This window comes from Fusarium mangiferae (assembly GCF_900044065.1).
Source record: "Fusarium mangiferae strain MRC7560 genome assembly, contig: FMAN_scaffold035, whole genome shotgun sequence".
Classification (NCBI taxonomy): domain Eukaryota; kingdom Fungi; phylum Ascomycota; class Sordariomycetes; order Hypocreales; family Nectriaceae; genus Fusarium; species Fusarium mangiferae.
Window position 1 is genome coordinate 315 of NW_024573955.1, and position 14576 is coordinate 14890.

General features: G+C 47.0%; 4 protein-coding genes across 4 annotated transcripts; 1 reads left to right on the top strand and 3 right to left on the bottom strand.

Annotated features, from left to right (window-relative positions):
* Positions 1-666: 666 nt before the first annotated feature.
* FMAN_16277 (uncharacterized protein) lies at positions 667-1892 on the bottom strand (the record flags this gene model as incomplete). Its single annotated transcript, XM_041826180.1, has 2 exons — positions 667-1659; positions 1722-1892. 2 exons carry the CDS (start codon positions 1890-1892, stop codon positions 667-669), a joined length of 1164 nt encoding a protein of 387 aa, XP_041691526.1.
* Positions 1893-5071: 3179 nt separating this feature from the next.
* Positions 5072-6483, top strand: FMAN_14327 (uncharacterized protein; the record flags this gene model as incomplete). Its single annotated transcript, XM_041826181.1, has 3 exons — positions 5072-5387; positions 5440-5680; positions 5736-6483. 3 exons carry the CDS (start codon positions 5072-5074, stop codon positions 6481-6483), a joined length of 1305 nt encoding a protein of 434 aa, XP_041691527.1.
* A 1485-nt stretch (positions 6484-7968) lies between these two features.
* Positions 7969-8982, bottom strand: FMAN_14326 (uncharacterized protein; the record flags this gene model as incomplete). The annotated part of the gene is made up of 1 exon (XM_041826182.1): positions 7969-8982. The coding sequence occupies one exon, from the start codon at positions 8980-8982 to the stop codon at positions 7969-7971; it is 1014 nt and encodes a 337-aa protein (XP_041691528.1).
* A 2577-nt stretch (positions 8983-11559) lies between these two features.
* Positions 11560-14334, bottom strand: FMAN_14325 (uncharacterized protein; the record flags this gene model as incomplete). The annotated part of the gene is made up of 2 exons (XM_041826183.1): positions 11560-11716; positions 11798-14334. The coding sequence occupies 2 exons, from the start codon at positions 14332-14334 to the stop codon at positions 11560-11562; spliced, it is 2694 nt and encodes an 897-aa protein (XP_041691529.1).
* Positions 14335-14576: the final 242 nt, after the last annotated feature.

A 14576-nucleotide genomic window follows, 5' to 3' on the forward strand; every position in this document is an offset into this window, starting at 1 on the left:
AAAGTGGGTCAATTAAATCAACTCTACTAGAGTTGATTTAGTCATTGGTTACTAGGTCTAACAGATATCGTCGCCAGATTGATGTGAGAATGGTCAATGGACACTACTAGAGACCGTCGCCAGATACTTGTGAGAACGGGCCCCGTTTTGCGTTCAGTGCTGAGAGTAAAAAGTCAGAACGGGGCACGTTCTGAGACTGCGCGACCCCTGTTCATTTTAGCACGTGTGATTGGTTTAAAACGCGGAACGGGCCCCGTTCCTGACATGAATACTTGAGTATGCTTCGCGTACTCGCGTCTATTAGGTAATACATTTACGAGATTTTGATTGGCGGTTATGGAAAAGAACTCTACCCCTGTCATTTAAAAGAACTCTACCCCCTGTAAAGTGGAGCCTAAAAAAGAACTCTACTAGAGTTCCTTTTGTCATTGACTACTAGGTCGCCATTTCATTAGCGCCTTTTTTTTTACTATGGGAATGCAAATGGATTCAGAGCTGTATCCGCCATGCAGCTGGGATAGGCTCAAAATACCTATAATTCTACCCCTAGCCCGATTAAGCTAGTTTTCCCTCAGTAATGCCTTAAGAGAATTAGTTATACAATACTGAGATTGCTTAGACGTTGTAGATACCTTTCTGGGTGCTATGTTTGTTCTTATAGCACAGTCAATCCTGAGTTTCAGTCACAGGTAGGATATAACGCCCCGTTATCGCCTCCGCCGGCCTATCAAGCACGTATTCAGCGACTAGCGGTGGTACCTGCCATTTTCGAAGGACCAGAGGACTTCCAATCGTTCTTGGACGGATTGGATCACATGGGCAACGGACGGAGGTATACAAACCCAAATCAGCGTCTGTGTGCCAAGGTTGATGTTCGAAAAATTGCTGCTCGAGATTTTTGGATGTATATTCTCCTATAAATGGCAAGCGTGGCCCCAAGCGTCGCAAGAGCACCCATCGTGGCTTTGGTGTGAGGGCGCCGATGTACTTCATGCATTGGCGATCCTCTGGCAAAGGGGTACACATGAACACAAACGGAACGCCCCCTTCACCTTTTTGACCCTCTATGCAAAACGGCCTCATCTCAGGAGGAAAGGCCAGAGATTCAGTAATAGCAAGAGGCTTAACTGTCGGCAGCAAAATGTGCAGGACTGGCTCTGGACCAATTCGAGGGCGGAACTCCTCGACAAGGAAGGCGGCAAGTTGGTCTAGGTCATCATTATACCCCACAAAATGAGAACCTAGTGGTGTTTGACGTCGCAGATCCTCGAACTTAGGGTGCCATTCATGCCCTTCATGGAAAATAAAGAAATAGTGGGGGACTTCGTTGTGAGCATGCCGCTCAATCATCATCTTGACATATGAGTAGACGTGCTGAGGGAAGTAATCGCCTCGGGAGTTGATAGAGTTCAAGTTATTCTCAATACCCTGCAGTGTTCCTGCCATCATCTCAGTGTTATCCGCAAGCCGTTTGATTTCAGCAACAGCAGCCATATCTGTCAACAGACTACCAAGCTGGAACATCTGACCAGTTACGGATAGGTTGACGTAAGACTGCATGCAATGAGCCATGGACTTCAAAAGCTTGTTTGTATTGTTGGACTCGTTCTGCATGCATTGTAGAACACTGAGCATGCTGTTCATCTGAGCTCGAGAAACCTTTAAACAATCAGTTCCTCTTCCTTCAAAATCACAAGCGTGGACTTGGAGTAGTAACATACTTCATTTTCAAACTGCGCTTCATTTACTTGGCCCTGGAGTTCTGCTAACAGTCGAGGATTGTTGGGATCCTTTTTCACTTGGTTCCATATGGTGATACCGAGAGCTGTTAAATTGGTTGTAATGCTCAAAGCTCTTTCGATCTGAGCAAGCAGCAAGTAATATTGCGACATGTTGGTCTTCTTTGCCTTCTATAATAAATATTCAATTCTGTATTTTTACACAGTGGGCGATATTGCTTCCGAAATTTCTACGCCTGAGAAACAGACCTTATGGGAGTTGGCAATAAAAAACACTCGGTGTATACTTCCCCGCTCTGATTTCTGGTGCGCTACGTGGCGATTCAGAAATGGCTGCATGGTGTAGCTCCTTTGTCGCAAAGAGGGTGTGAACCACGCTGTCAGCTTGTCTTGCTACCCCACTTTGATTGTCACTTCAACCAAAGAATTCGACACTTTTTGAATCCGAATGACATCTTGCATAAATGCTGACTTGCGACGCAATATCTTCCCATCAGCAGTGATTTGCAAGAGTCTAAGAGGCCAAGGCTGACCTTTATCGACAGTAAGAATGAGAGATTAATTAATAAACTAAAGTAATAGTACGAACTTCGAGATATTCAATTTTTGCAAAATACCACCAAAAGCTCATGCTAATTGATATCTATTGAAATGATGAATTCCCCACCGATTCTTGATGAAATACGACTTAAGGAATATGACTTCGATGATCGTAGCTTTCACACACATGCACAGCAAAGAGGCCTAGGCCCCACCGGGATAATAATTAATCTGCCTGAAGAGGCAGCTGACCGCAACTTCATGCCTTTTAACGTAGAAGATCGTGACTTCCACATCCATATACCGGTACTGCCCCCAACACCACTCGAGCTATTCCAGCTTTTTACACCTATATCCCTCGTACAGTCGTGGGTCTACCACAGCAATAGCCGGGTCTCTTATCTTACGCAAAATGGCGTTATTGATAGCCATAACTCGGCCATTTCCGACCAGTCACGGATCAACCGGTAGGACGGGCTCTCGGCTGCACAAGTATATGTATGGCTCAGGTTGCTGATTTACCTAGGCATTCATAAGGAAATACGATCAAGAGCTATTGGAGCCCCCCTTCCCTAGGTGTTCAGGCCCCCATGCATTCAATCATCAAGTTCATGCCTCTGTAGCGGTTCTAGTCAATCTCACGCTATATACGGACTTTCGACCACACTTTGCTTGACCTAGGCAACGAAGAGGACCTTCCGAAGGCATTCCAAGCTGCTGAACCGTGGTCTGACCTCATACAGAAGGTGTCAGCCCAGCTCTATATACTAGGGAATTACGTTACTGTAGATGAGTGTATGGTCCCTTTTACAAGCAGGAGTAAGGATACAACCCTAGTCAAGAATAAGCCTACGCCCGTAGGGTTCAAAGTCTGGGTTATCGCCCAAAACGGCCTCTTTATCCGGTGGCTGTGGCATGTGAAGGCATCACCATATACCGCTGTTATCGTCGAGCTGTCAAAGAAGAAGCCGGCTGCCAAGCCGCAACAGGGGAAGAAGGGGAAGGGAAGGCCCAAGGAGACTGTAGCCCTCAGCAATACGGCAGGAGTCATCATTCACCTAGTTAATATGCTGCCGAAGCAGACATATCACGTCTTTATGGATAACCTCTTCTCCTCACCCAATCTCTTCCGTGCCCTTCGAGAAGCCGGTCACGGAGCTACAGGCACAGCCTGCCCTAACTGTGGCATCACTAAGGAGCTTAAAGTTGCAAAAGGGAAGGACAAGGCAGGTGCCTCAGGCTTTAAGTATAATGAAGTAAAGTCAATCCCTACAATAGATAACCTCATACGCCCCAGGGACTTATTTACATGCAATTACCTTACTAATTCCTCCTTCTTAAGTCGCTTAAATCGCTTTGAAGGATAATAGCCTCATGTTATTTCTCTCTACCGTATACAGCGGTGCCGATGACCAACGCACCCCAAAAAGAAGGAAGAAGCCTGCCGACAAAGGGGCAAAATCCAAGCCGATACAGGAGACCTTTGGTGATGCCGTAATAAAGATTATTCCTATACCGACTGTATCTGCTTCTTATAACGATGAAATGAATTACGTGGATCGAGGAGATCAGATAAGGTCCTATACAAGCTATGAGCACCGATTTCGCCGTGGCCCGTGGCAGGGAAAGAGGAGGACATGAACGATACCTGGTCACGGCAAAATCGCCTACCAAGAGATATCAATCATGACAACAGGGGGATATTCTCAGATTGCCTTGCTTGTAAAGGCTTCAGGCAGGGGCAGCCCCGACCTTTTTAAGAAAAGAAGGTTGAAAATACTCTCTTACAGCCGATAACAGGTAATATACGAAGTCGGCATCGAGGAGGCTCAGGTAGGCAGACCTGGTACGGCTGCCGAGTCTGTGAGGTAGCTCTTTGTAACAATCAAAACTGCTGGGACTTTTACTATCATACAAATTAGTATGTAGGGAGAAGTACTGTTAGTTTTATTCATCTTGATTGGTCCTACACCCCTGTCTTGACCCCGCTGAAAGGCTGTACCGCTCAAAGGGATAAATCCAATCGCTAAACTATTGAATATAAGTACAAGACGCGACAGTCGAGGAGAGATCAGACATGAAATCAAATCAAGTAATTATTTTAGTTACCTATGATTGGCTCTTGCCTACGAGCAATGAACTCAGCAAGGATGGCACGGATCACCATGTTATGAAACGGGCCCCGTTCCGCGTTTTTGTAAACACGACCTGGACAGTAACGGCCCCGTTGCCGACTAGAATACTAGAGTAGGGTTTGCATCAAAACCGAAAACGGCCATCGACTAAGTGTTGCCGCAAGCTGAGCAGCCACCACGCGAAATTGGCGATAGGCGTCCATGCCAACACCATACCTCTTTATTTAAAGACGAAATACAAGGGTTGAAGTTCAACCTGCAGGGGCTCCGTTGGAAGGGTCAGGTGGAGCATCACTCGTTAAAGTGAGAACAGCTTAGCAAAGAACTGCATGGCGATAAATGAAAAGAACTATAGGATTAAATCGAAAAAAACATGTAATCGATGGAGATAACCTAATTCCAGCTCAAGGTGAGATTTTCAGATAGCGTGTTAAGTTGCTTGTCTGATGAACTTGGCGATTCTAGTGACGTACCTCTCGGATCGGTAAAACTATGCCCCGGCCGCGTCACTCCAGTAACCGCCGTAAAAACACGTCACGTCAGAGTCAGCCAGCATTCTCACGTCAACCAGGACAATTAATTGTAGGACAAGACATTACCATAAAGAAAAACCAACCACTTACAAAATCTGCATCAATTTTCTTCACTACTTTATCAATGGCCCGAGTCCGTCCAGCACTAGAACCTCCCTCATGTGAAGCCCTCAAGACAGATCATCGCATCGAGTTTCGTCATCCAGCATATCCAACTGAAAACGCTTTACTCAGTCTTGCAGCTTTCGACGGCGAGAACAAGGATGGAATTGATTATGATGTTGCTTGCTGGGCTTGTGGTATAGTTGCAAATAACTCTTGGGCCAGTGGCTGGTTAGCAACAAAACAAGGGGATGAATATCAGCGGGTAAACAAACCTGAAAATGGCATCTTACGTCAGAGGGAGTATTATTACTTTACCGGCGACCATCCAGCGTCTTGTGAGTGTTTCCTATTCCTTTTGAGATAAGATGCTGACGTGGTGGGTTGCAGATAGATACCCTGTTATCCCTTCCTTTGATCACTGGCGATTTCCTCACGACAACCTCCCAGATCTCTGGAAGGATGCGACAATATCCAGACCTCCTCCTTTCTCTGCAGTCTCCAACAATCGCGATGCTATTGTCTTTAGGGATGTATCGTGTCGTATATCTGGACATAGCAGGGCTACCGAAGTCGCTCACTTGGTCCCTGTCGCGGATGGTCATTGGCTCACCTACAACCGGATGAATAAGTACATGGAAATTCCTAACCTCGTTCAGGGATTTATGCTGACTTGGATGCGCCAGGTACTGCTGCGACGAGCCAGTAAATGATCAAGCAAACATGATTCTCCTAAGGAAAGATCTCCATCATCTCTTCGATCAACGCCGCTTTGCCTTCATACCACGCGGTAATCCTGATGAGCAGAATCCACCCTTCCTGATCCACGTTTTCACATCTCCCCAATCCACCGAACTCGTCGAATTGTACCACAATCGACTTCTTCAACCTATCGCGGGAGTTTCAAAGGAACTCGTCTTCGCGCGCTTCGCACAAGCCGTGTTTGACGTGGAAAATTATCGTTTCCTTAAAGGTATGGCAAGATTTGCTTGCCTTCTTTTTGATGTTAAGACGGGTAAGTCGAGTGTTCGTGATTTGACTGCGAATCAAGTGAGAGATAATGCGAATGTGTTTACGTCGTTTACGCAAAGTCGGAGTAATAGTCCGAGGAAACGGGAGCGACGGAGCGATAGTGTCGCTAATGAGGGAGAGTATAATTGGGATGGAGATGGTGAGCTTGATGATGATCCGCCGAGGGGACGGCGACGGAAGAGGAGTTTTGATTGGTTTCAACATGGCTCACCGCCTGGTCTTGAGGATTCTTTTGCGTCGACGAAGTCGGTCAGTGTATCAAGTGTCTCGGCATCGCCGGATAGAGACTTGGCTTTGAAAGCCGGCTCAAAGCTGATAAAACTTGACTATTGTGTAGTAGATGGTGGGGAACAAGGTATATATGAAGATGATAGGCCGTTGAAGATGACGAGATTGGAATGAGGACTGGTTGTTGACGATACCCATGAATATATAGCGTCTTTAGAGACAATGCAAAACGAGTGCAACCTTCATCGAACGACGTCAAGATCGACTGAAAGCTTTCTGTGACAGTCTAGCAGAGAAACAGAGTGGGCCACTACTGAAGAGCTCGTACGATGTATACGAGGATGTGTGCAGCGCATCACGTATAGGCGCCAGGATCCTCGTAGTACACATATTTGTACACGCTGGTGAGGAGACAGAAGGACAAAGAAAACATAAGATAGACGGCCAGCCTAGTTACTAATCCTCTGTATCGAGGTAAAAGTGGGCAGCGCTACAGAATTCAGCAAGAAGCAATAGCCCTATTAGAACAACAATTCTCACGACATCACTCCCTGCTGTACACCGTAGTTGCCATGTCGAGCTGCGTCGATTTCTACCTTCCTGGGAAATTTGACCATAGCCGAGACTTCGTTGCTGCTTGTTTTCGTCTGTTGGTTTTGCATCCAAAATGTTAATCAGGCTCAAGGCGTTCCAGCTTCAGTCCTCGCAATTTCGGGAGGCTGGCTTGGCTTGTGTCGAAGTGCAAAGAGCCCATCGGTGCTGGTGCCTTGTTGAAATGAAAGGCGCAGGTGGTCACTACGATGTCATATTGCCGAACCCTGACCTTGGCTCATACTTGCGAGTAGCCAACGACCTGGCAGACATCGTGCCACCGGCTCCATCATCAAAAGCTACAGCTCTAGCCAAGGTGACATCGTTGCGAGACTCTGGAGATCGACTTTTGGTAATGACCTTAGCTATCATTTAGTCCCCTCCAAGGATGTCATCGGTCACTAGTTGCTGCGCTCATTCAGTAATCCTTGCAGAGCCCGGCTGCAGCTGTCTCGGGGGAGTGTCGGGTGCAATGTCGTACTTTTTGCCAGTATGCTCCGATGCACGTATAGGGCTCAAAGCAAAACCGCATTTGGTACATATAATAGCTGCTTTCGGCAAATTGTAATAAAGGCCGAGCGTGTCAGGCTTCTGCAACTTTGCTGGGGGTAAAGTGGCATGGCTATGTTGCTAACGAACAGAGAAGGGGCCCATTATAATTAATATAAGTATAATAGATAGGATGGAATGGAGGATATTGATTAATATTATACGAAGATGATAGACACGTGAGTTCCAGTAAACGATGGTAATAAATGTTGTTTAGGTCTGGAGTAGTCAAGTTGTTGAACTCGACAAGGGTCAGCCGACGGAAACACGACGCGTTTCGTGTTTTAGGTTTTCTAATTTCATGAGTGCGGTCCAAGAAACGCAGTGCGTTTCCATCCGGGAAATATGGGGCTAAAATGCTAGACGATGATTGGTCAAAAACAGGAAACGCAATGCGTTTCTGCTGATAATTCTTGAGTAGGGAATTGCCAAGATCGGGCCATAGTCCCCGAGATACATCGAACATATTCCAAACTTTATGACTCCATAAACGTTCCAGTCTCGCAGAAAGCACCGCATTCAACCGAAAGTTGGCCACTTCTCCTTGCAGAGCATTCGACATCCTATAAAGTCGGATAACGAATGTAAGAAAGCGTTTCTAAGCACCCTATATCTAGTTTCGCTGCTCTTCTCTGCCACAAGACAGAATGGATTTTCGCGATAGACATGGAGCTTCGGACTCGAAAGCCAGCATAAGAGGGTGCGGCCTGTGTGACGGACTGTGTTCTCGCAGCGATCTATCACAAAGTCTAATGCCCTCATGGTACACGATATTTTCTGTTCATCCACGTAGGAGCTCCTAATACACAAATCCCTTTGCTGGCACCCTTGTGCCATAACATAGTCTGACATCAATGAATGTCGATCTGGTAACCGCGTCATTGCTCGTAGGATATCACGTCGAGCGTTCTCAAAGATGACCCGCCATTGAGTTCTCTCTGGCCATAGGCCGGTAGATGCAAGAGCATCGCTGCCCAAGTCCTTGGCACCCATGCGTGGCTGATTCATCTGGTCAAAAAAATTCTCCTCTCGCTCTAATACATCACTTAGATGGGCGCGCGCCTCACAGTTCAGGCTTCGGATATCTTTGCTCAAATCAGGCCGAGATGATTTTGCGAGTCTTGCTCCCTTCTTGGATTTTTTAGTTCCTTGAAGGACCTCGAACCATCTGCTACCTTCCCGAGAAGGGAAGAACCGTTGACACGCAATGCCCTCAATCCATGGTAATTCAGCAGATGGCTCTAGACCTGATATTGGCCTTCCTCTCTCTCGTGGGTTTTTCCAGAGGTGCTCCTTCGTACAATGGAGCCTCATCTTTTGGGCTTGGCGGAACATACAGCCACATTTCCGGCACTTCCGTCCGTCCAATCTCGGTGCAGCAAGGCAAGAAATCGGTTCAATCGGTATGCGTGGTAGTCGAAGCTTAGCTTGGTCTTGGAGAAGATTTGGGATTGCTTTGACCTGCTCTACCAACCTGCGCCGACACTCCAGAGCAATGTTGTTGTGTTTTGTCCTGAGGTGTGTTGACCTCATTAGGTAGGGTTGCAAATCCGCATAACTTGCACACTAGAAGTTGATATTCTGGAAGAATAACGAATGGGTAGATTGGGTTGGACGATTGAGACTGCTTACTAGAGTCCATTGTCTTGATTAGCAAGAAACTTGTTATACAGCGATTAGGTATATGCTTCTCTATATCTTGGTCTTGGTTAAGAGGAAGATCTCTATAACCTATTTTAGAAGATTATTGCTAGTAAATATACACTCTAAGTTACGCGTACTCGCGCCTTCTTGCCAACTACGCGTTTTGTGATTAATTTAATTGACCCTGGCCTAAATGAAGTCTACCCCTAGCATAAATGAAGTCTACCCCTGCGAAATTCAACCCTACTCCCTGTTTGGTGGGTCGAGAAATTAAATTCTACCCCCCTGTAAAAATCAATTCTACCCTGGGTTGTYTGGCATAAAACAAATGAATTCTACGTAGAATTGGTTTTGGTATGGTGCACTAGGGTATTTAGGCAGGCCACCTTGATAATGGCCGAATATACTGGCGTGTACTCCATTGGCGTTAACCACCCGCCGTGATCTGATATGCCCATTACGGCTAATCCGCTGATGATGACGCTCTCGTAATGATCGCCATTTTTAAATGGATGATCCAAAAATGAAACAACCATATCTAAACACGACCTCTCTAACCTTTCTGGCGTGAACCTGCCTATCGTATCGGTTCCTGCAACAACCTGCCCTATATGGTTGCTGAACTGCTCCCATAACGTGGCCTGTTGCGTTGTCATGGAATATGGCGGCCGCTCATCTTCATCCTCTGATTCCATTCGTTGCCAAATACACATCAATATTCTCCACCTCTCCTTGTACTTGGGCCATGCATCATCCTCCATCCTACCGTTGAATGGCATCGTTGTCGTTACATGGGCCTCCTTCCGCTCAATCTCGAACAATTCGGCTGACCCTGGGCTGCATCGAATGGCGGCTTCATATGCTTTATCTAACACGGAATCGAATATCGCCCACTTTCGCTGCAACACGGGCTCGTCGTCTTCGATCGCCCGCATCGACTGTCGTAACACGTCCGGTTCGAATCCATCTAAATGTGCTGGCCATCCTGTCCGATTCAACCATGGGCTTGCCTCCCACTTGTCATGAATGTTCTGTATCCGTGCTTTGTCCTCGCTTTCGAATGCATCTTCATCCTCCTGGTGAATTCGCTTTAAAAATTCGGCCACTTGGTCGATACTCTCTCGTGTCTGGTCCGTATCTTCACAAACATCGATACCGCGTTCAACCTCAATAAAACCACTTTTCGCTCGGGACCGGAACAATCGCTGGTGTCGCACGCCTTCTCTCCATGGTTTCTCGGTTATCGTTATTCGTCCCGCATATCGTCCTCTCTTGCGGCCGCCAATAAACCCATGATTTACCTTACAATGATCTAAAATGCGTCTGTCGGTCGATCCTATATACCTGCACTCGTTACAACCCTTACCGTCATCCTTGGGCGGTGATATATATGGGATCCGTTCTATGGTTGGTGATGGCGGTTCCCACTGCTCTAACTCTGCCTGGTTCTTGATAATACCGGGGATTGCCTTGATAACTTCTCATATTTGGGTTAATTGAATAAGATGTTGTATTTTATTTACTGATTAAGTATAAATAGCAACCTATACTAGCTGAAACAAAGTAGCCTACAGAAGAAAAGCTATACTATTCTTCCTATATGGCTTGACATTAATAAGTAATTGCTTGGCGCACCTGGAACCAACTGCTTCCGAGACGCGATTGGAAAAAACGCTGACACCACACTCCAGTTTTCCACATGATATTGTATTCCTGTTCTTTCATCGCCCTTATCTGTCAACCACGCTTACGACTATTGACCCAGCCATGATTACTCTGGCAATGACTTTGGATCTCTTTCAGCTGTCGTGTAACAAATAAGCAACTATTACAAGCAAGTCCATCCTTCTTCGGCGGTTCAAGGAATGGTATTACCCCAGTGTTGGGACCTGGGGGTTGAAACTCCCTCAAGTCCTCTTGGCTCTTCAATATACCTGGAATGTTGAATATCTGGGACATTATCTCGCGTCGCTTATCTTTTGAGAAGCACCGTAAATGTGTACGGTTACACAAGTGACTGCATATCTCTCCTGCTAGGACCGCGGTTCTACATTCTTTGCAAATTGCCAGGCTCCACTCTTTGAGATAGGCAAATGGCCCAATACTAGGAAAGTTTTGATCTGAACCAGTGTCTGATGGGTCCCGCGATCGTGTTGTAGAGGCCGGATAATCATCAACGGTTTGGTAGTCGTCAGTGTTCTCCATTACATGGTCGGGAATGTGTATCGTAGTCTCATCGAGGGCTGCACTTCCAACGCTATAGCTATGGTTTTCCTGGGTATCCTGTCCGGCCTTTCTTTTTTTTTGCAAGTGGGCTGTTACCGCCTGATTTATTCCAACATTGGGCCGTTTTCGATTGGAGAGCGGTTCGATATTCTCAGTGCTATAAACGTGGTCGTTGCTATCATTGCCATGACTAGAAACGTTTCGCGTAGTAGAGTTAAGATTTGGCTGTTCATCTATGTGTTAGAATGCCTGCCACTCAGCAGAGAGCTTGGCGTAGATCTTCAACAATGCTGGCTGTAGCTGATCAGGAAATGCGCCATCAAGACCGTAGGTAGTATGTCTTTGTAGAGGCCTATGGCCGCTTTGCCACGCAAACGCGATATCTTCACCAGCAGTACTGGAAGTATCATCAGAGCGGTTGAAAGGTGCAGCCKGGCGCACATGCCGTTCCGTGATGGCTATAGATATCTGTCGATACAGTTGTGCTCCTATCTGGAATGATATTCCTGGCACTGATCTGCTTAGACGACGTAGCTCATCGGTGAATGTTTTTGTGGTCCAAGTTGCCTGTCTGTGAAGAGGAGTGAAGAGTAACACGCCGCGAGGAGTGGCATGAAAACATTTACGCAAGAGCGCATGGGCGGTGGGTCGAATGTAGACTAGATATTGATAAACCAGTCTAGAAACAACTGGAGAGAAGAATCGAGCTACCTGGAACTCGTTGTTTGTGGTCAAACGGGCTTTGTGGCTTCTTGTAATGGCGCAAAGCTTCGCTCCATAGACGCAAATACTCCTCAGCCTCGAGGTCGTATTGTAGCATTCTAGCGTCAGTAGCTCAGAAATACGGCATGCTTGGCCCCAATCGAACTGAAATAGAGCCATGAGGCATCGTAGCAGATCGTCATGTGCGTTGAGATATGCTCGTGCCGCTTTTACATCCCATGAGCTTTGATCCTTCCCTCGCTTCTGAAGCAAACCGTCGACAGGAGAGAGACAAGCCCTCATAAAGAGTTCTAAATAAGCATCTTCTAACTTGTTGGCTGGATCGGATACGAAAGAGTAGCCATTAGTTGTATTTGACAAGCGATCCCGAACATCTGCAAGGCCCAGATAGTCAGGATCCCAGTCGTACATCAATCTCTTACAGTGGGCTGAAGATTGTAACAATGCCTCGTGTGCAAGACCCCGGAACTGGATCATTGTTAGGTAAGTCTGGCCATCCCAAGAAAGCGTTTGACCATCTTCACTCCAGTAGAAGTGGTACACTGGTCCTTCAGATCGGCTCAAGGCACGACCAAAATCCAGTAGACTTAAGAACTCTCCCATCGATGACATTGTCCCATCGCACATCTTTTCTCGACGAGCGGCGTTCAATGTTTGTAACTGATCGTGTCGTGGTCGAGACGCAATGTTTACATAGGGATGCTCGAGTTGCGGCAGTATTGCCTCAATAAAAACCAGCCGTATGCAGTAAATCAGTCTTGATAAGATAGGCGTGAATCTATGTGGGCGGAGATATTGTTCCCCGTCTGGACCAGAGAGTCCACGAATGGCGCTGAAGAAGACGAGCATGGTGGAACTTGATCTTCCGTCCGCAAAATCTTCTGTTGTCATATAGTAAGCGAGACGTAGGACAAGGTCGGCAGCAGGATCCGCTGGAGTAGTTATATGTGGTGTCGGAGAATTTCTTGTGGATGAATAACCGTCGGAGTAATCGAGAGTTTCCTCCCTAGACCATTCAGTACAGTCATCCTCGCTCCCTTGACCCTCATCTTCGTCTTGGTCTTCATCACTACTTTCGTCTGCTACAGATTCGTCGCAAGGTATAGATGCATCGGTCAATAACGTATCTTGATCTACACTCCAGGCAGGGTCCTCCCAAAGTCGTGTCAACTCTTGACGTTGGATTCTCCTTAAGCTTTTGCCTAGGATAACCTTGACCGTTCTGGGTGGGAACTGGAGTAGTCGAAGCCAAAAACACAAGCAGCGCTTCAACTCCTTCCGATATACACGCTCAGAGCTGGATTTGGAGACAAGTTCGAAGGGCGCGTTGTACGGATAGTCCGGAAGTCTACTCCGGAGCCATCTACGCACGCAGACATCAGTGCTTCGTATAGTATCGACACATCGATCAAATAGACGATCAGTCGCATCCACAATCAACGCCAATCGCTGCTCGACTGTGACTGAGCTCAAGAGCGACTCCCCTGCGTGCATTTCGAGGCGAAGCGGCCGACCAGTCAATACAGGTAAATTTGACATGGCTACGAGGATATCGCGACGGGCATCTTTGAGCAGGTGTTCCCACCCAGTACGGCGCATCCAATTAGTCATCAAGTTCGCATTTGTAGTGTCTTGCACCAAATCTTTCCTACTCAATCGAGACTCCAATTTTTCCTGTTCTTCAGAAAGGAGCTGCTGAGCAAAGTCTCTGATAGCATCTGGCGTCTCCTGTAGCAGAATATTGGCGTTCAACTGCTTTTCAGATGTCTGCACACCTTCGATTCCGATGATCCAAGACTTATGGACGCCCTGAGCCGTCCAACTCTGGAGGGTCAGCCCCGTCTTAATGTGGTCTCGTAACCAATGCCGTCCTGATTTTCTAGCAAGCTCTATTTCCGCTGGGTGCGTGTGTCTGAGGTGTGATTGAAGAACATCATGGCTCGCTGATCGCAGACCGCAATGCCTGCAAGAGCTTGCACCCGTCAGTTTTTTCAGGTAAGGATGAGGTGCGCTACCATCAGGTCGCAAGCGAAGACTCTTCGGGTCCGGGAGATTCAACAAACGAATCAACTTATTCAGTCCCCTGCGGGCTGCTTTATCGACGTTGTGGACTTCCCCGAGATGTCGAGACACGCGATCCTTATCTGCCGTTATGGCATAGCCACATTGCTTACAGATGATAGCAGGCTCGGGCGAGTTGAGGTGCAGGCCAATGCAATCAAGCTCGACAAGTTTTTCTGACGAGACTTGGCTATAAAGCCTTTCGTAATCAGAATACTCGTTATCTGGCATTGTTCTTGATCAGTTGATAGAATTACTTACTAGCTGGAAAGGAGAATGCAGATGAGCCAGAGCCCAATTCGTTTCTACAGGGATGGCACGGGACATTGGGACAGAAAACGCGACGCGTTGTGAGTTGCAGCTAAACGTCGACAGACAAAAACGCGCCCCGTTTTGAGTCCCAAAATGGGGGTAGGATTCTAAAGACTCTGATTGATCCAAAAGACGAAACGCGCCACGTTTTAGAGCTAAGG